Raw genomic sequence first — 22,014 nt, forward strand, 5'->3', positions numbered from 1 at the left:
GGCGCACCAGGGGTCCAGATTGTGGGACATTCGTTTGCTGCTTAGCGAGCTGCTTAACACCACCCTGCCGAACGCTGGGGACCGATCACTATTCATTGATGCCTAGCGTGCATTCTGACATTTGGCCACTTGGAGTTTATAAGGGACATTCACAGAGCACAGAGTGTGCAATCCCGTGTCTCTAGCCTGGCGCATTTCATGGCGAATGCCTACTTGGCAGGTCTCTGTGCTGCCCATGGCACTGGTCGATTGTCTGTTTTAATTACTTTCACTGGTAGCTTCTGTCCCTTCTGATTTGAGGCCCAGCGTATCCTGACTACCTTTATTTCATCTTGACATGTAATAAAGAACAGTGTGACTGAATATGAACACATTCATAATCTGAATTTAAGAGCGCTTTCATATTCAGTCCCACTGTCCTTTATTACATTTCAAGATGCTGACGTACCTGGGATTCAAACCCATCACCCTTGGCATTGCAGACTGAGTAAAAAAAAGAGCTGTCAAGCTAAGTGCATGAATGTGGTATAAAGAGGATTTTTTCACAATTGTTTGTGTGCCCATGAGGACATGTGCCTTATGGAGGGGGTACTCTTTCTGATACAGGGCACCAAAAAGTCTAATTACAGTCCTGAGCAGATGGTGCGGCTCTGCGCATGCGTATTGCTGATTATACGCATGTGCAGGGTCGCTGTGCAAACGCCTTCGGTGACTGTCACAGTTCCCGTGGCGTTCGCATGGGTAAGGGTGGTCGGGGGGAGGGAAGGGCAAGCAGCATTAATCAGCTCGCTAAGCAGTGAAGGATCACTGCTTAGGGAGCGGGACTGAATCAGGCCCTCTGTTGTAATCCTTAGAAAGTGAAGAGGCTTCTAAAATTGCCACTTACCTGACTGCCCTGTGACTAAGGGCCTTATTCTAGTTCACTCGCAGAGACAAAATCCTTCTCAAATGGACAAAACTATGTGCACTGCAGGTGGGGCAGATGTAACTTGTGCAGAAAGAACTAGATTTGGGTGGGGTTTTACTTCAAAGTGAGATCTATATTGCAGTGTAAAATAAAGCAGTCAGTATTTTCCCTGCACAGAAACAAAATAACTCACCCAAATCTAATTCTCTCTGCACATGTTACATCTGCCCCACCTGCAGTGCACATGGTTCTGCCCATTTGAGAAGGAATTTGCCTCTGCGAGTGAACTAGAATAAGGGCCTTAATCTCTATGCAACGGGGGATTAGGACCCAGCCACAGGCTTCTGCTGACACACAACATCCGCTGGAGAAGGTTTTTATTTAGCATTTTGGTTACTCATCAGTGATGATGGATTTATGCATCATGGAGGACAAGAACTAACACTGCACCCGACACAGACAAGGGAAATGCTGCTGGGCCAATATTTAAAACCAGGGACATTTTCAAGGACAAAACTTTCCATAGGCAAAGCTGCGTAATCTGCGACGAGTTGGCACGAGACGTGCGGCTGCGATCCTATCTCTCGTGCTCCTTCTATAAAACTATCACTTAAACATTTATTATTCCTATTCAGCAAGTTCTAGAACTCACTATCTGATTCCGGACAATGATTCATTCGGATTTGCTTTGCCGTTTAATGTCTTGGTTTTCCTTGTATATAGCACCATTGTGCTTCCCGTCTGCAGGCCTAGTTGCTCTTGGTTTTGTAGCTTGCAATCGAGTGTGAGAATAGGAATCTGATTGGTCTTCGTCTTTCAGGGATGAGAAGAACCAGTCAATCATTGTAAGCGGAGAATCCGGTGCAGGGAAAACAGTGTCTGCCAAATACGCCATGAGATACTTTGCCACCGTCGGGGGTTCTGCCAGTGAAACGAATGTGGAAGAGAAGGTCCTGGCATCCAGTCCAATTATGGAGGTAAGGAAACCGACATATGCCAGTTTAATCAACATAGGTTGGGTATGAAGGATGGCACCCCAGCCAGATTTAGGGTGCAGGCCAGAAATAAGGCTTGAGAGTGAGGGAATTTTTTTGTGATTGCTTATTTTTGTATAATGAAAGCCTAACGCTGCTCCTCACCTCTATGGTACACTGGTGGCCACTAGTTGGCGCCCAACTGTTTGGGAATACAAACAGAGGCCTACACACACCTCACCATGACAGAGCTCCAAGCAGTTCATCTAGCTCATGGCCAAACTGTGGCCACTGTTGTAAAACTACACATCCCAGCATGCATTGCAATAGTTTTAGCATTCACTAATAGCGAAACTGTGGCAAGACATGATGGGACTTGTAGTTTCACAACAACTGGAGGGCCATAGTTTGGACATGACTGATCTAGCTGTTAACTACTTAATATGTAATTTGCACCAGCCAACAGTGACCAGCCAAATCAGCCTTAAAGCTCCCGCGCCATTTGTTCATCTTTTGCAGACGAATAATTTAAAATGAATAATTAACATTCTGCTAAACTCTTTTTACATTTGCAGGTTAACATAGATAAATGGTATATGAAAATGTAATTGTAAATAAAAAACTAAATAAAATAAAAAAAAAATAGCAATTTTTTGAAAATATGATTTGCCAAAAATGTTTTTAAGAGATTCCCCCCCCCCCCTCTGCAATTTGGGCTATTACTTTGACCAGATACAGCATTTTTGCACCTGAATAAGCCAGCGATATCTAAGCACATTTCAGCATGTTAGTGCACAGTGTTACATTTTATATACATTTCCATACAGTTGTCTTTTGTAACTTCTATAATAATTATGGATGTATTATATTTATTTTCTTGAATGAAGCTTTCTCTACTTATATTTATATGTACTAAATTACACAATGCAGTCATGTAGGGATAACAAAGTTACTGATGCTTTAGAAGTTATAATTAACCACTTTTTTTTGTTTTTTTAATAAGAAAGAAAGTCTGGAATTTGTGTCCCAAAAACACATTTTCTGTTATTTATTTTGTCCCCAGACTCTGCTGACCCCAATGATACATAATGGCTAAACTACAAGATTTGTTGCGTTAATTTACTAAGATGTGATGTTGCTAAGTAACAACCAATCAGAATCGACTTATTATTTATATAGAGACACGCTTATTGATTGCCCATAGCAACATCCAGTGGCGGTTTTTACCTATGAGCTGCAGGTCTGCAGCCCCTAAGGTAATATCCGCTACAGTGCACTGTGAGATTTCACTGGCTTCACTGTGACTGGCAGTGACTTCCTATTGGAAGCCCGACCTGCCAGTCACCCAAGGCCGTCCCATTGGGAGGTGTTCCCTGTCTCTGGGATGCCTCTATGGGCTGCTACAACTGCAGCCCATAGAATCTGGGGTCTGTGCATGCCCGGTACTGAGGCGGATTGTGCCTGCGCCGGTCCCGCGACCATGGTGGGGGGCAGAAGCAACAGCGGAAGGGGGGGGGGGCAGCTTGGTCTCTATTAGTTCTGCTCCTACAAGCTGCTTGGACTGTCCCGGGATGTCTTCTGGCTCTAGCCACTGATATTTAACGGGGTACTTACACTGTACCTATGTTTTTTTTTTTTTTTATATTGCTTACATTCATTTAATTAGAGAATGAACTTTAAAAAAATTACCAATCAGGCAGCAGGTACAGAGATAAGAGGTAGAATTAATTTTATATTGAGAGGAGATACGTGTGTGTGTGTGTGTGTGTGTGTGTGTGTGTAATGTAAAGTTGTAATTAGCTCTCAGTGTAATTCTAGCCCCATCACCTGAAGGCATGCATGAGGCTATACACAAATAATAGTGGCTTTATATAGATTAGCATGGATCTGTCTGCCAGTCTGTTACTAGGTCACACACACAATGACATGGGAAGTGCTCTCCTGTTACTGGGACCCGTCTGGGTTTAAAGGGGAATTAATGTTGTGGGTGGACCGGAATGGCATGTTTTTCTCTTTTACTGGTTTAGCCTCTGGCTACCAGAAGGACGCAGCACAGTCACGGCTTGTCTGGTCCTGCAAATTATCTGCAGAACAGGAGTTGATGATTTTCCATCCCATGACATTGACGACGCCTTAGCACAGGGGTGGCCAAACCGGTCCTTGGGACCTACCAACGGTCCACGTTTCCCAGGCCACCTGTGGATCTGTAGAATGTGTCGGTTAGGAATGAATGCAGATTGTTTGGAATGTGACCGTTTACACCTAAATCCCTTTCATTGCCAGGCCAGTGACTCCGTCAAACTTCATTTTAGCAAAAGATCTACCATGTTTCCCCGATAATAAGACACTGTCTTATATTTTTTATCAGTCCAAAAAACACCTTAGGGCTTATTTTCGGGGTAGGGCTTATTTTAGCCTCTCAGTCCTGCTTTTATCCACATCATGCCCCTCAATCACCTAATACTTTAAGCACAACTGACGCTTTCCTTTCCTTCTGCGTTTCCTTGTGCGTGAAGCCACATGCGCAATGCATCCCTGGGGCCACTGATGCCTGCAGGGGCTTCAGCGGTACCAGGGCTGCTACCGTAGCAACAGCATCCATTTCATGGAGGGGGGGGGGTAGCTGGAAGTTTAGCACAGGGACTGGGCAAAATGGGGATTTAGCTAGGGCTTATTTTTGGGGTAGGGCTTATTTTGGACCGTTGTCCAGAAATAAGGGTAGGTCTTATTATCAGGGTAGGTCTTATTATCGGGGAAACAGGGTAGCTGGTTATCCCTGGAATACATTTTGCTAGTGGCATGTCACATTTTAGTAGATGTCCCAACATCAGAATTGGCTTTATTGGCCAGGTGTACTTGCGTATACTAGGAATTTGTTTTCGGTTTGCTGTGCAGCAGCCAGGTGGGTAACAAGTATACAGCATACAGTAAAATCAATAAACAATATAAACAGGTGGGGGAACATGTACAGTCATACAGAAAGTTATTCTGAGGGGACACCGCGTTAGATTATGTGCAAAGGGTTATGGCGCGACTAGGCAGTGAGGTGTTCATGAGTTCACGTGTCAACAGGTGAACCGCTTGAGGAAAGAAACTTTTTAGGCTTCTGGTGGACCTGGTGGGAATAGCCCTGTAGCATCTGCCTGATGGCAGCAGGATAAACAAGCCATGGCTAGGATGTAGTTGGTCCTTGACTATCTTCGTTGCCCGCTTTTTTGCTCTGGACAGGTACAGGTCCTGGACAGAGGGAAGGTCAGTCCCGATTATCTTCTCCGCAGTTCTGACCACCTTTTGGAGTCTGCATTTGTCTCTCCCACTGGCAGAGCCGCACCAGACCAGTATTGAGGAGCACAGAGCAGACTCCACAACCGCGGAGTAGAAGAGGAGCAGAAGCTTCTGTGGGATGTTGAACTTCCTCAGTTGCCTAAGGAAGAATAGCCTCTGCTGCGCTTTTCCAAGAATAGCATCAGTGTTGGGCCCCCATTTAAGGTCCCAGGAGATTGTGGTTCCCAGGAACTTGAAGGAGTCCACTAGCGACACCACTCTGTCAGAATTGGTAGCGGAGGAACACCATGTTTCATGATCTGCAGACTAAATGCCACAGAGAAAATAATGCACTGGATGATAAAATGTTGTATATTGTACTTAAATGTACAATGCTGATTGAGATGGGTTTTGAAGGTATATATGGAATAGACAGAATTTGATTGGCTGCTATGAGATGATGCCCTGTGTCTCACTCTGGTTGGCTCACTGAGCGAGATCTTGTGACCCATGCAGCACGTAGCCGGCCAATGGCACAGTCAGGGGTGGCGCTGTCCCTGCTGCAGTGTATGGCAACGAAACGTGCAACTGTTGATATCGTTCAGCGCTGCTGACTTTCATCCATTGCCCCCTGCTATCCGCATACTCTCCTGCAGAAAACATCTTCCTATACGTAGCCCTGTGTATCAATCATAAGTGTAGGGTCTTATAAGTGTAAAGTAAAACAATCATATTGTCAAAATAATTAGGAGAGCAGGTTTAAATAAATATTGTTTGTCCCCTCGGTTCCTATATCTGTCGTAACATGAGTCACGCATATAAACAATAAAAATTAATTACTAAGAGTGTTTTTTTTTTTTACTGCTGCTAAGACTGAAGTAGGACTTACCTACCCCACATATTATTGTTATGTTTTTTAAATGTTTTTTTTTTTAAATACCAGCTTCATTTTTGTGTGTGGTGTGTATGAACTTCACCAAATTAACGTGAAATATAACGTGAGTCACATGGAATGACACACACACACACACACACACACACACACACACTTCTATACTAGTCAGTATGGCGGCTTCTGCAATGTACTTTCACTTTGACAGTTTTTAGCCCAGCAACCACCCCCAGTCCTAATCTGCTACTACCTCCAATTTCTGTCTTCACAGGTCTCTCTCTCCATATCCAGCAAGTTTAAAACGAATCAATGTCCCTGCAAAAATTGCTTTCACTTTCTGTTATTACATTATTATTATTTTTTTAGCACAAAGGAGTCATTTGGTCCATTGAGCGGCCTCTAGTGGTCAGTGGTGATACTTCACTTCATAGCAGTGTCTATCTATCTATATTTGAGCTTCCTTTGGTCATCATATTCTGGGTAGGAGTGTGCTGTACCTACAAGTTATCCTCTGACTACAGATTAACCTCTGACATTTGGTCACTCAGGCCATCGGAAATGCCAAAACCACCCGGAACGACAACAGCAGCCGCTTTGGGAAATACATTCAGATTGGATTTGATAAGAGATACCACATCATCGGTGCCAATATGAGGACCTACCTTCTGGAGAAGTCACGTGTCGTATTTCAGGTTCGTGTCTTGGTTTTCCCAGTGGAAATATGATAACTGTTTTTTTCTTCCCTGCATCAACCGCCAGACCCCCCACTAGACGAGATGTGCTCCATCTGTAAATTGCAGTACGGCAGGCTACAGTTTAACCTTGTTGATAAACTTGTTTCTTTCTGCAGACTTCTAATGATGAGTTACCATGGCAATCACAGTCACACAAACTACTATAATGAGAAAAATACCCCATGAGCTCTGTTTTTTTTACTGAGATATCCCACCCTTAGCCAATGGCCACCCCATGACATTTCGGGGATCTGAGCCTGTGTCTGGCAGCCGTACTTTTCTGCCCTAAAATAGTTCATTGAAATGGGGATAATGATTTGTAGGAGGACAGCTTGGAAAAAGGACAAATAAATGTGTGTTAAAACGGCACAGGAAGAAATGCTATGCTATTAAATTAAGCAGTGATAGTCGGCACACCATTAATACTTTGGTTTATTAAATAAAATAGCAATCATAGCACAATTGCTTAAATTTCTGTTTTAGTTTATTGAGTAAATCCTGTTTTAGCACTGATGGAGTGCTTACTCCCCCGCTGCAGAATTTACTAATGATGCTGCTTGTTGTTTCTGTGCCTCTTTTATCATTCGGGTGCAGACGTATTACGCTTTAAAAAGAGATAGACGCGAGGTAGAAAAAGAGTGATAAACACTCAGCCAGTTGGCCCCCAACTGTCATGTTATAGACCGTGCTTGAATGGCAGTTAGGAACCATTTTGGCTGGGCATTTTACACTATATCACCCTCTCGTTTATCTCTTTGTAAGGCTTAATAAACCTGCCCCATCTGTTTGGTGATAAACAGTTGGAACTTCTCCTAGCATCTACAAGGTCCATACACGCTGGGCTGACCGATGATGGGGAAAATCGCTGGGCTGATTTTTGCCCATTTTAGAGATTTTCCCAGGGGTGTACGACATTCCATAGCAGGATGCTATGGAAAACCATCCACCCCGTTGCTCACCCTGCATCGCTGCCCCGTATACACTGGGCGGCTTTGGACCTGAAAGCAGCTCAAACAAGTAAAACTGCTTTCAGCTTAAAATGGCCCGGTGTGTTTGGGCCTATAGAATCATGCTGGCATACATGTTTAATTCCCCAGATCCTGCTGAGCGCTTTCAGATGACTCTTTTTCATTGTGTTTTTGCATGCTTAAAAAATACATAACTTTCTACTTATAGAAAAATACATCTTTTTTGAACTGGCTGCGGAAATGGTGTCAAATATCCATTTATCCAATGTAAACACGGAGGACGGGACTGTTCAGTTTGTTTGCGAATCTTTCAACAGCTGCAAATTGTTTTATTGTTTGATCAATTTATTTTTTTTAGCTACCACTTTGTTTTGTAACTGTATCTCGCTCTGCTGGTTTCCCTCGCTCGTCTGGTCTCACTGACCGATGCTGGCAGCTAACAAGGCATTAATACTACCCACTGGCTGCAGGGGGGAGGAATCCACTGGGACAAGTCCTGTAGGAGAAAGAAAGGAAAACGTTAGCAGAGAAACTAGACAACAATGCCAGTAACCTGCAACATTAATGGGGATATACTAACTTCATTTGTATATTGTGACCTTTTATTAACCCTTTGAGTGCCAGCATTGCTGTGAGCGGTCCTCAAAATATCCGCTAAGTATGCCAGAGTCGCTGTGAGCAACGTTGGCACTCAAACGGTTAAAAATGGACGACAGATTCACCCCAACATTGGAGCATAATGACACACAGGGATTCTTAGCATCCCTGTTCTGATATTGTGGGGGTTTATTTCAAACACTAAATAAAGTTTTATTGTAATTTAAAAAAAAAAAGTTGTTGCCTGGTAACCATTTCAGAGATAGTAATTCTGCAATAAGTTAGTAAATCTGTTCTCACCTGCCGAAGCGAGTTTTTTTTTTTTGGGGGGGGGGGGGGGTTTGGCTTTTGGGGCGTCAATTTTTATTTTGAAGCACATGGACCCCCAATTAGTGTACTGCTTCACTCGCCATGCTTTACCGTTCCCAATTATAATCCACGCGGATGGTTAAATATGAAATATTCCAAAACCTGGAAACAATCGTGGAAAGCTGACATCGACCATTTTTACCATGTCGACCTTTTGATTGCCGACATAAGATCTGTTGACCTAAAGTCCAGAGATCTGATAAAACACGTAGACAGCGTCTGGCGTGAAAACACAGTTCAACAGATTCACCAGATAGATACATTAAACCATGGAGAGAGATAAAGTACTAACTAGTCCGCTTCTGTTACCGCTTTCAGACAGCGGCGGCCGAATAACCCGGTTTTTTTTTTTTTCAAGAGTCGGTTTATTTGGCCGCCGCTGTCAGACCCCCCTTCACACCCGGAGATTCCCTCTATTACACAGGGTTTTCGCCTGTGTGAAAAGGTCCATCCGGTTCTTAATCTCTGGGTCTCCCACCCTGGTCTATTGCAGGGTCGAAGACTCTGAGTTCCCTTTCACACAGAAAAAAGAACCCGTGTTTCACCCGGGAGTTTAATTGTCTGTGCGAAAGGGGTATAATTGTCCTTTTGCCGGCTTTGTTTAACCCTTTGAATACCAACATCTCTGTGAGAGATCCACAAAATATCCTCTAAAAATCCCAGTGCCGCTCACATTTGTTATATAAATTCAAATAAAAATGTTTTGTAAGAAAAGATTATATTTCCTATGTAAAAGTAACATTACAGGTCATTATAATGAATACTAATTTTTGTTTGCCAATTTTTACACCTATTTTGACAAATTCCCTTGGCACCAAAAGGGTTAAAAATTACAGGGGCATATTGCTTAGAACTTTATATCTATCTATGATGCTTGTTTTTGGAAGTTACTAAGGGACAGATTTATTAAGTGAAGTGATGAAGCGGACGTCAATAACGCATCGGTCAATTGATTCCTAACTCATTTTTTTTTCAAACCTGGTCTGTAATTTTACAGTTGGGAGCTGATTGGCCAATGATAAAGTACCACCCACTTTATCACTTCACCGGGCGTAATAAATCTATGTTCCTATTGTGGCCATGATCGTCCATGTTTCTCACTGCCCTTATGTTTCTTTACCAGGCAGAGGAAGAGAGGAACTATCACATCTTCTACCAGCTGTGCGCCTCCGCCGGGCTGCCCGAGTTTGCCGACTTCTCTCTATGTAAGTCGTTATTTACAGTTCTACCCTACTGCAGGGAGAACGATCCGCATAATAATGATGACTAAAATCCATTAGACTGACAGTGTGAATCATTGAGTACCACAGATGTGTGCTTAGATGTCATTACATCAGAATCTGCATGATTACCCCATCAATAAAGGTTATAAAATGAAATGCTTAATAGGCCACTGACACAGACAGCAGCGTTGTATGAAGATGCAGTTACATCATTTACAAGGCTTGGTTTTGCCTTGTAAGTGATTACTCCTTTAAAAAAAACAACTTCTGAGTTCGTCCGCTATCCCGCACGGGCGCCAAATTCGGAGTCTGTTACATTTGCCCAATGGACTCAATTAGAGCAAAGTCTTCTGAGTAGGCAAAATACTGTGGCACGTGCAAGGAATTTCCATTGTTAATTGCAGCTGTATCCCTTGCATATAATAGTTTCTCTATGTTGCTCTGCTCCTCTGGAACTCACTCCCCCACCCTATAGGCCCCCATACAGGTCCGAGGGACAAGTTGGACCTGATGGCACTTGTTTCCTAGCACGGCGCAAACGATTTTAATTGTATCCATCGGGTCGGTAAAAAATCGGGTCGATCGCATCGCATGCAACCAAAACGCGACCGACCCAATTTTTACATTGGAACCAATGTAAAATGGTCCCTGAGACCCGATTTTACATTGGACCCAATGTTAAATGCCCCCCAGGCCCCAATTTTGATTGTATACCCACCTACCCACCCTGATGGGTCAAATGCCCCCCCCTTTGTTAACGCCACCCCACGATGAACACCAACCCGAAGCGGGGTGAGCCCGCAAGGGGCGGCGGTACGTGTCCTCCGACCTTTTCATACCCCCACTATCCACGTCGGCGTGGAGTTGATTGTATATAGTGTGGCGAGCGCAGCAAGCCACCGAGACCGAAGCGTGGCGAGCGCACGCGCATGACTTCACAGGTATTACGCGTCCCCTCGCGGGGCTTGCTGCGCTCGCCACGCTTCGTGCTCGCTGCGCTCGCCACACTATATAAAATCAACTCCAAGCCGACGTGGATAGTGGGGGTATGAAAAGGTCGTAGGACGCGTACCGCCGCCCCTCGCGGGCTCGCTGCACTCACCACGCTTCAGGGTGGCGTTACATAGGAATTTACATAGGAATTTAACATTGAATACAATGTAAAATCGTGTCGGTCGGCATGCGATGGACCCGATTTTACAATTGTTGGGAAAGGTGAAAAAAAGCCCCAAAATCGGGTCGGTCGGGTCCCATCGCATACCTTAACTTAAGGTATGCGATGGGACCCGATGGGCGCCGTGCTAGGAAACAATACCGACCTGATTTACCTTCAGCTTCCCCAGCAGCTCCCTGGGAGGGCTACATATGATTTGGCATGCTAGTACCACCAGCAATTGAGCGAGGGAGTGGACAGCTTTCCATCGCATCCCCCTATAGAACGCCGTTAACCCCCGGAAACAATCGCTGAAATGGGCGTAAACCGTTCATTGTGTATGCACTGAGTGTTTTTTAGCCCAGCGATTTTCCCCATAATCGTTGTCCATACACGCGGAGCAAAAACATCCAGTGTGTATCTAGATCTTATCACTTCCTGTCTGCTAACACCAGGGCATTGAGCCGATGAGCAATGCTTTTTTATTGTTACTCAGGATGCTGTCTCATTGTTTCACTGTTTATACCCTTGTACGGCTCGTTTGTACTTTTATATATTGATTTGGCTGTGTTTCAATGTCATTTGTTCACTTTGCATCACTAGATACACTTGGTGTCACCATATAAGTACAAGATAATCATTATAGCAGTTTTGACTACACTATAGAATAAGTTTAGAATGCTGCGGTCTTTGGATAAGATGGTCACAGCATTTTTCTTATTCATCCCGGAAATTTAAAGGCTGCCCCTTATGCTACTTTCCAACATTTCAAAATGGCCGCCTCCACTAAGAGCAGACAGTGGGTACACTATAACCAGTTTACACTCTTGGCATAGATGACCCAGCAGATTATGAAAATGATTAGCCATAAACATAGTTAAATGCACTTTGTAGTCCTAAAAATATCACACGTAGAAGCCGTCAAGACCTCGGTAGAGTGAAGTTGAGCGTGAAATGTTAGAGGAGTTTGGCAATACACCATATCTCACTCCGGAGAATGGAGAATAAAACCAGGAAGTGTTTTACGCAGCTGAGAAATAATCTATTATTCTCTGTTCACTGCGTGATTGAAACATTCATTAACTGAATTAACTATAATAAACGTTATAGCTTGCTCAGGCAAACATTTTAGCAGAAGATACTTATTACAAGTTCCAAACAGATTGCAGTGCAAGCAAAGTGCTTTGAAAGTTGTACTGGGATCTGATTCATTGATTTAAGTATTTGGATGCTTTTGGTGGGTATATAAATGCGTTTGCAGCATAGATTAACCAGAGTATGCCACAAAGTTAGCAGCAAACACAAGGCGCTCCATCCGTGAATTTAAGGAGCGGAGTAAATGGTGGTGGGGGAAGTGGTTTGATGCGTATGCTAACGAATTTGTCATTTTGGAACTAATGTATCTTAGGCTGAATGCATTGTGTATTATAATCGTTACTTTTAAATTAGGGTTACATTAAAAAGTGTAGCTTAAATTAATCAATTGGGAACTGTTGAAGAGTAGTTGGTCAATAGTGTAGTAATTATACTTGTAATACCCTGATAAACGAGGTATTACTCTGGGAATTCCCCGTAGACTCAGCAACTGCTCAAGAGAGCAGAAGGTCACATGACTTGTGTCAGTTTTGAGGCCACTCAACTTTTGAAAAGGGTCAAAATTAGGGGCTTGGCCTCGAGGCGTTGCCTTTAATCGCCTTTAATTACCGTGAGGCGGGGCCGCGCATCGGGATCAAATCTGCACCGAATGCAGTTATTACTGTTAAATTCAGTGTTATTTTCTATTCAATTTGAATAAAATCAAATAAAAAATTCCACTGAATCGCCCCTTTGTACACAGCATTAGCCTTGCCAAGTGGTTTAGCATCCTTTCCGAGAGAATGTAACAGAACTGCTACAAGAGACAGCACTGATTCATTTGATATGCAAGCTTTATTTGTGTTGACTGAATCTGAATCCGTATACAAAGCACACTGGAACTCGGCATGAAAAAAGGCTGCAAGGGCTGCCTATGGCGTGCAGCGTCGTGCAGTGGTTGCGTGATATCCGATGAAGACGCACATCCTTCAGTCACACAGGACAAAAAAGTATGTTGTGGCGCAACTCCAAATATATTGTATGAGGACACATCTGTACCTTGGATGCTCTTCTCAAAAGAAGTGGGATCCCTTGTTCTAATTTTTGATATCTATCATTGCGGGGTGGGTTGATTGATCCTGTGAATGAGTCTGATAATTATTACCGGCCAAAAGTTTCTCAGTCACGAGTTCAAATTGGCAGCTGCGTTTTTTCAGAGTTTTGGTGAACTTAGAACCTTTTTAAACTTTTTCTGAATTTTCATTTTTTCTGTTACTGTACCTACCTCGCTCCTTATTATTTAGTCATTATGCCTACTTAGCACAGCGTCCGTTCTCCCTGATTTGGCTTCACGCCCGCTCTCTTTACATAAATTCTTGTAATATGAGATTAAACAACCTTCATAGCATTAGAAGAAGTACTTTAGAAAACAATAGTTACAGTTATTCATGTCTAGCAAAGCTAATTAAACCCAATCCTCTGTGAATGTGAGAAGAATTATAATCTTACTGGAAATGATCCTAATTAAATAGATAATAGTGTCATAATGGAGCTTCTGAACCAGCAGAGAGGAGGCGGCTTGTGGTGTAATTGGGCCATTTGGGTTTTTACTGTGTAGCTAAAGTGTTAGAATTGTTCGTCCCAGTGGTGACTGCTTATCTATATCTGTAACGAGACATGTGATTGGGTGTGCCGCAACGATGGCATCTGGAAACTGAAAATCTGTGGCTTAGACTCAACTCTGGTGAAATGAATAAAGTTATGACGACAGGACTCATATGTTGCAATCATGGTGTTAGCGCAGAGGAAGGGCTGGTAGCTGGGGTGTACTTCAGGGACTGGTCCTTATTCATTCATTATATTCCTATATTGCTTTCTGGTCTTATGATAGGATTTATAGACTCTAGTAGATATTATAGCCACAGGGTGTACATCAGATGCCTTGTGATGTAAAAGAGGATTAGACCAAATCTATGATGGCGTGATTCGTAACAAGGAGAAGCAGATTCCTGGAGGTGAGCTTCACTACCGGGTCTTTGGGAGGATTTTTGAGTCTACCATAGAGACACCATGGGCTGTAAGAGCAGAAGTCCAGTGCCCAGGCTGTGCAAAAGGGCCGCTCATGGCTCCTAAGCTAGGGGGCTACACTAAACCTCAGGCCCAAGTCACTGAGTCATTTTCCAGGTCAGATGTGGCCCAGGACTGCCCTCTTTTCCAATTCCTGCCCGCCATGTGAAGCATGGATCTCCTAGGTGGCAAAGATATCCCTGATCCCTGCAGAAGAGCCAACTGCAGGGCTGGCTGTGATTGGGGATAGTCATGGATGGGGCACCTCTTCCAACATGGAGGAGAGGCCAGTCATGCTCACAGGACCAGTCTACCCTGGTGAGGACTCCAACCATAGTAGTGCTACTTACTGCTATAAGGTGAATGGGGTGGAATGCTGAGAGACAGTGTGTGTGTGTGTGTGTGTGTGGGTGTGTGTGTCCTGCCTATTTTGTCAATCCATAACAGATATCGGAAACACGCAGCTGCCTGCTCATACAGGAGGAGAATGCATGGCAATGACATATTACTATTGTCCCATACCACCTGAACATTTTTGCCATGTTACCTGTTGTTGTGGAAGCCGGTGAGAGGGATCTACGAGCAGACTTGTCATAATATGCCTTTAATCTGGGACACCTATGATTTACACATGTTCTGTGGCTGACTAAAAGCATTTGAAATGCAGCCTTAAATTTAGCCAGCCATGGAACCTGCATAAATCATGAGTTATGTCAGGCTGTCATCTTCATATTCAAAGTGCAATTGACTTGACAAAAGGAACCTTATAGGAACAAGCACCCAGAGTCTCCCTGCCTGCCCGGGACTCCTTAGGGCCCCAATATAAGGAGGAGAGAAGGCCTTATATTTGTATATTGGGAGTGCTCCATGTAGGGGTAATTGGTAATGGGAACACTTAGTCCTTACGGCAACACACAATACACTGCACGCCCATCCTCTTCAGTCCAGCAAGAAGGGGTTAGACCAGGGGTGGGCAATAAGCAGCCCTCCAGCTGTTGAAGAACTACACATCCCAGCATGCCTTGCCTTAGTTTTGCTATTTGACCATCCTGCAAATGATGCAAGGCATGCTGGGATGTGTAGTTCCTCAACATCTGGAGGGCCGCTTATTGGACACCCCTACTTTATATCTACTTAGTCGTTGGAGGGGCGTGGTTCTTTGCTCACCCCTCCCACACCCTGTGCAGGCCACGCCCAGACCCCTCCCTGCCAGCTGCTGGTGCCTACTGGTCTCCTCAACCCCCCAGACTGTCCAGAAACTGTACTGGCGAGTTTACAAATGCCAGTACTGGTTTGTATATATAGCACTATGACAGCATAATATTTTAACATTTCCATTTCTTGTAACTTCCTCAATCCTTGTCCTCCATATGTTTATTGTTATAGCGAAATACCATGCTTATGCGCTAAACAAGCAGCAAATCTTGTTATGCTGGTGTGCTTTGTATAGAAGCGACGCGTTTCATGAGTTTAAAAGAGGGAGAGGATGTGATTGCACAATCGCTCTCAGTGATTGGATTGGCGTCCGGAGATTGTTACATTTTCTGTAATCCTCTATTTCTCTCCTCTCTCTCTCAGTACCCGCGGAGGATTTCCTGTTCACTTCTCTGGGAGGTGACACCCAGATTGAGGGAGTGGATGATGCAGATGACTTTGAGAAAACGAGGCAAGCCTTCACGCTTGTGGGTAAGGATAGAGTTCAGCTGCTTCTGCCGGGGACGTGTAGTGAGCTCTGCTTGATCAGTGAATACAGACATGTAGCAAATGAAAGACCCGCACAGCGCTGGATGTAAAGACGCACAGTGCCGGAACTGCGCTGTCTCAGAACTCTGCAAAATTAGCATATGGCGCATATGTGACTGTACAAGTTAGTCCATCATCAGTACCAGTCCGTGGTTGGATCATCATTGCGCTTGGTGCAAAGGATACGTCTAAAAACAGGCGTATTTCCTCTCCCTGGTCACTCTGCATAGGCCACATTGCCGCCTGTACGCCCTCACTGAACACTGGCATAAGCCCCGTACACACGGGCGATGTGCTCGCTGAGCGATTATCGATGATCAGCGATTATTGCTCAGTGAGTATATCGCCCAGTGTCCCGTTTTCATCAGCGACCAGCGATGGTCGCTGATGACATCAAGGCACTCTGTCGCCCTGTACGCACGGCGACCATATCTCCAGTGATATCTCCAGTGATTCTGTGTGTACTGGTTCAGGTCTGAATTCAGCCCGTCTCCTCTGCCCCAAACGCCTACGGCGACATTTTCACTCGCCGGGCGTTTGCATTTTGATTGACAAGCAGGGGGGGATATCACAACGGACATCCAGCGTTTTATGGGCGTGCCCTCAAAAACAGTGTGCGGGCCCATAGAAACGCTGGGCGGAACCCAGAAATCGCAGGCGATCCCCTGCTTGCTCAGGATGGGTGGATGACGTCACATGACTCAGCGCCCGCCTCCAATCAGAGAAATCCGTGCATCCGTAAAGTAAATCCAGGGCTAGTTTTCTGCCGCAAAGAGAGGAGGAAAGATTTTTCCACTGTGCGGGAGCATGGGAGCGTACAGCGTAGTGAGGGGGGGTCTACAAATATATAACGACTGTGACTGTGGGCCTTATTCTGATCGGTGCGGCCGGATCCGAATATGCGGCCAGGACCGTGCGTGCGAAACCCCACCTTCCATACGGATCGCCAACTCCGTACGTACGCGGTAAGAAGCTGTCCGAACGGACCGCACGTGTATTTCTCATGGAATACGCCTCCTCCATCTCAGGGAACCTCCCCATCATTCGATGGTCGCAGACCATTGAATGCAGGACCGAGTGTTACACCAGCTCCCGCAACCTCAGACCACACGGACATTTCTCCGTGCAAAAGCAGGGATCTGGGCGGGCAGCTGACATCCGGCAATGTCATATGTCCGCCCCCTACACGTGCGTCACGGCCGCATTACCATACGTACGCCCAGCGTTTTCATGGTAACTCCCATGAAACGCGGGGCGTATGCATATGGTAATGAGCCCAAACAGCCCTTCACACCCCTCTCCACCCCCTGTTCGGAGTGTTCACATTTCATGCGGAATTTGGCCGTGCGTCCCGCTCGCACCTGCGCAGAGACGCCTCTGCACATGCGCAGACACAAAACATCGGCGGCACGAACGCACACGGATATTACCGCACCAACCAGAATAAGGGCCTGTATCCCATCTGGTGTGACTGCAGCAAAGATGTAAGCCTGGTAATTAGACAGCATGTGAATACGTGGTGGTGTGCGGATTGGAAGCGGTCAGTCCTGGTAAACTCACCATAGCATAGAAGGATGCCATTTACCATTATGCATCTGTTTCCAGCGTCCATCCGGCACCTAGGTTGTACTTATGGTATAACATGTGTTAATGTAGCTCATGTAAGTCCCAATGGGCCACCGCCTGCCCAAGCCACTTATCATGTCACGCTGCCACATTGTATCCCATCACAGTGTATATACAGGACAGATTGCCCGGGCTGCTGAAACGCATGGATAAGATAGTAATGCCTTTCTATGACCGCAGGGCACGTTTATTACATTAAGAAAGGTTTCTGTACTGAAACGCCGGAGGCTTCTGACGCGGTGACACCGCTGTAATGAGCAGCGATACAACACCTCCCGAAATGTCCATCTCTGCCCCCAGCGGCTGCTGACTGTCAGCTGGATGCTGTGCACAGAGGCTGTGGTGCTCTGCAGTCAGCTAAACAAGAATATTCCTCCTGTTCTATGTGTACATAGCGGGGGGGGGGGGGGGTGTATAAAGTGGTTCACAGCATTTACTTATAAACTGACATCACTTGTGTCTGCTGTAACGGCTCCTTACTGTATTACTCACATGCAGACTGCTGCTATGCTAAGCACCTGTCCCAGGTCACCGCATTCATAGGGAAGGGTCTGTTTTGTGTCCCAACCCTGTACGTCCTGCTCTGCCAGGGAGATGCGAAAGAACAGGAGCTGTCCCATGCGTACCACCACCACACGGGTTTCCAAATGACCACTAATGTCAAGGTTTTGACAAGAAAGCTTTGTAAGGAGGCTCATGAACTGTGATATTATGGGCGAGCAGTTTCTCATAAACGTCTGATAACAAAGAGGAACACAGGCCAGCGCTTACAGTAGTGTATAGAGCGCAAAAAGTGGACAATGCAACAAGGATGACTCACGATTGACACTTTTCAGATCGGTTGGATGGGTGAATTAAATATGAAGGTGGTGGCGTCGTGCTGTGGGGCTGGGTCAGCTGGTTTGACATGGGTCCACAGTGGTAGTGCACGGTCCACAACTCTGTTCTACCTACATTGTGGCAGTTCTTACGGAAGCAACAAATGATTTTATCAGGACGACAGCGCTGCATGTCCAGGGTGACCGAAAACTCCGTAACCCTGGCCAGCTGGATCTTAACCCCAATGAGAACTTCAAGGCCATCTTTAGTGTCACAGTTGGTCGCTGTCTGCAGTCCTCACCACACATGGTGGCCCTACAAAGTACAGTGTCAGTGTCCAATCATTTTTGTCCACATGCTCATGCGAGCACTATATGGCTATCTTTCCGGGACGCGATGGCATTTTGAGGTCCACGCGTGCATGCTGTGAGCACTCTGCATGCGTAGAAGTGTGACTATCGTCCGCTTGAGATTTTGACACTTCAGCGTGGCTGACTGAATTAGCCCCGATGTTCAAGGACCTGTCACATCTTCACCAAGAACATCCAAATATCATCCCATAATATCTGTATATTCTTATTAATATTACATTGTCTATCCACCCTCATTACTGTTTGTCTGTGACTTGCAGGCGTGAAGGAGTCGCATCAGATGAGTATATTTAAGATCATTGCTTCCATTCTGCATCTGGGGAACGTACAGATCCAGTCGGAACGGGACGGAGACTCCAGCAGTTTGTCGGTAAGGAAATATCACGTTGAATGTTTATAGAACGAGTTTGGGTCATGGATTAGTCATTGAGTTTCTAATGTTAGAGGAGTACCAAACCTTGGACGCAGAGAAGACGCTCAAAGCAACCAATCCGCTTCTGTCATTTATCTAGTCTAGTGATGTAACAAAGGCTCATTGGATACTATTGGGCAACTAATGTATCTCACTTTAAAAGGTTTGCTACATCTCTCCCTTAATGAGCTGTATCCACTCAAGTAAGCATCGTATAGCCAAACTGTATTGACATGTGAGAGGACACACAGAATGTACCGTGCATGGGTCTGGTTATACAGCACCGTTTATTGGCTGACCATATTGTAGACCATGTTAAACATTTGTTGATACACGTAACAACTGGCGTGGGCGGCTGACGTCCTGTGACGCATGGGGACCCACATTTTTGTGGGTCTGCTTGCCTCACCCCCACCCCTGGGGTGAGCGCCACGGCGACTATGCAAGTCACTGAAGGTGCCCCGCACATGCAAACACGCCGGGGACCGAGTGAATCAGAATGACCCCCCCATAGTCCCTTTCATTGTTGTAACTTTCTTAGCTCAAAATTTCCGCAAGCAAATTTTACAACATTAATACATTGGATTAATCATACCATAAGCCTGTATTGCTTTAATAAGTAACATTCTGGGAACCACAGAATTGGAAATAAAATTGTAATGACTTTAATAAATTGTTTAATACGTAGTAAAAGACAGTATGGAATCGGGCTCTCCACTAAAACTATGCATTTCCCTCTGATATAATTCATGGAAATGCAATATTACACAAACCATAAAGCGCAGTGATTATAATGACTGTTGCAAACCAATTTTCACACACACATGAGGAGAATAAAGGGGTCTTCAGGTTTTAATAGGCAAACCTGAAACAAAAAGTGTTTCCCTTGCAGTTTCTTTATGCTGTCCCTGTGTCCCCTACCCTGAGCTGCTCCTGTGTCCTCCACCCTGAGCTGCTCCTGTGTCCTCCACCCTGAGCTGTCCCTGTGTCCTCCACCCTGAGCTGCCCTTTCTCTTCCACTCTGAGCTGTCCCTGTGTCCTCCACTCTGAGCTGTCCCTGTGTCCTCCACTCTGAGCTGTCCCCGTGTCCCCTACCCTGAGCTGCTCCTGTGTCCTCCACCCTGAGCTGTCCCTTTGTCCTCCACTCTGAGCTGTCCCTGTGTCCTCCACCCTGATCTGTCCCTGTGTCCTCCATGCTGAGCTGCCCTTGTGTCCTCCATGCTGAGCTGCCCTTGTGTCCTCCATGCTGAGCTGTCCTTGTGTCCTCTATGCTGAGCTGTCCTTGTTTCCTCCATGATGAGCTGCCCTTGTGTCCTCCACCCTGAGCTGCCCTTGTGTCCTCCATGCTGAGCTGCCCTTGTGTCCTCCATGCTGAGCTGCCCTTGTGTCCTCCATGCTGAGCTGTCCTTGTGTCCTCCATGCTGAGCTGCCCTTGTGTTCTCCACCCTGAGCTGCCCTTGTGTCCTCCACGCTGAGCTGCCCTTGTGTCCTCCATGCTGAGCTGCCCTTGTGTCCTCCATGCTGAGCTGTCCTTGTGTCCTCCATGCTGAGCTGTCCTTGTGTCCTCCATGCTGAGCTGTCCTTGTGTCCTCCATGCTGAGCTGTCCTTGTGTCCTCCATGCTGAGCTGTCCTTGTGTCCTCCATGCTGAGCTGTCCTTGTGTCCTCCACGCTGAGCTGTCCTTGTGTCCTCCACCCTGAGCTGCCCTTGTGTCCTCCACCCTGAGCTGCCCTTGTGTCCTCCACCGAGCTATCCCTGTATCCTCCACCCTGAGCTGCTCTTGTGTCCTCCACTCTGAGCTGCCCTTGTTTCCAGCACCCTGAGCTGCCCTCGTTTCCTCCACCCTGAGCTGCCCTCGTTTCCTCCACGCTGAGCTGCCCTCATTTCCTCCACCCTGAGCTGCCCTCGTTTCCTCCACCCTGAGCTGCCCTCATTTCCTCCACCCTGAGCTGCTCTAGTGTCCTCCACCCTGAGCTGCCCTTGTGTCCTCCACCCAGAGCTTTCCTTGTGTCCTCCACCCTGAACTGCCTCTGCATTCTCATACAACTTCTGCCCTTGCATCCTACTTCCTCAGCTGCCACTGTCGTTATATTCCTGTAATGTGTATTTTTATTTTATTTGTAATATTTCCTCCTCTTGTTCTACTTTCACCTTTTTGTTTTTGGTCGGTTCCATTTCTCCATTCACTCCACTTTGTCTACATGAAATAGATAGAAAACCGTCACAATTTAACTTTCCCCATTTACTAGAAAACAGATGAACATCTCAACCACTTCTGCACATTGCTCGGTGTGGAACATGACCAGATGGAGCACTGGCTGTGCCATCGGAAACTTGTCACCACATCCGAGACCTACGTCAAGAACATGTCTGTCCAGCAAGCTGTAAACGCCAGGAACGCTCTGGCCAAGCACATCTACGCTCAACTGTTCAACTGGATAGTGACGCATATCAACAAAGCCCTGCACACAACCAGCAAGCAGCACTCGTTCATTGGTGTCCTGGACATCTACGGGTCAGTGAGTTTATCTGGACTTTTATGTTTGTATGTTTGAGGTCTACATTTTTTGTGGGCGCATGCGGTGTACAAACCACAGGAACCTGGGTGCCTAGAACGTCTCTGTAGTTTCAGGAGCATTATTTCCTATGGTCAGACAAGGAGAATGACTTGTGTCCAACAGTAATGTGAGTAGGTCTGGGGCTACCAATAATCTGCGACTGAGAAGAAGTGGTCGTCGCTGATGTAACAGAACCTCCTAAAAATGCCTGGGCACACCTGCGTTTTTTTCCACCACACCCAGAAAACGTTAGGTTTCCGCCC

The 22,014-nt window shown here is 45.8% G+C and overlaps 1 protein-coding gene across 2 annotated transcripts in view; it reads left to right on the forward strand.

Moving 5' to 3' along the window:
• The window catches only part of MYO5B (myosin VB), a 169,446-nt gene that overhangs the window by 91,479 nt on the left and 55,953 nt on the right, over positions 1-22,014 (forward strand). For both annotated transcript variants that reach the window (XM_083155107.1, XM_083155112.1), the window contains exons 5-10: positions 1,728-1,884; positions 6,586-6,729; positions 9,829-9,910; positions 15,801-15,908; positions 19,042-19,151; positions 21,443-21,708. In XM_083155107.1, coding sequence (XP_083011233.1) covers positions 1,728-1,884; positions 6,586-6,729; positions 9,829-9,910; positions 15,801-15,908; positions 19,042-19,151; positions 21,443-21,708 — 867 coding nt within the window. The remainder of the gene's footprint in view (positions 1-1,727; positions 1,885-6,585; positions 6,730-9,828; positions 9,911-15,800; positions 15,909-19,041; positions 19,152-21,442; positions 21,709-22,014) is intronic.

This window comes from Crinia signifera, chromosome 1, assembly GCF_055691185.1.
Source record: "Crinia signifera chromosome 1, ASM5569118v1, whole genome shotgun sequence".
Classification (NCBI taxonomy): domain Eukaryota; kingdom Metazoa; phylum Chordata; class Amphibia; order Anura; family Myobatrachidae; genus Crinia; species Crinia signifera.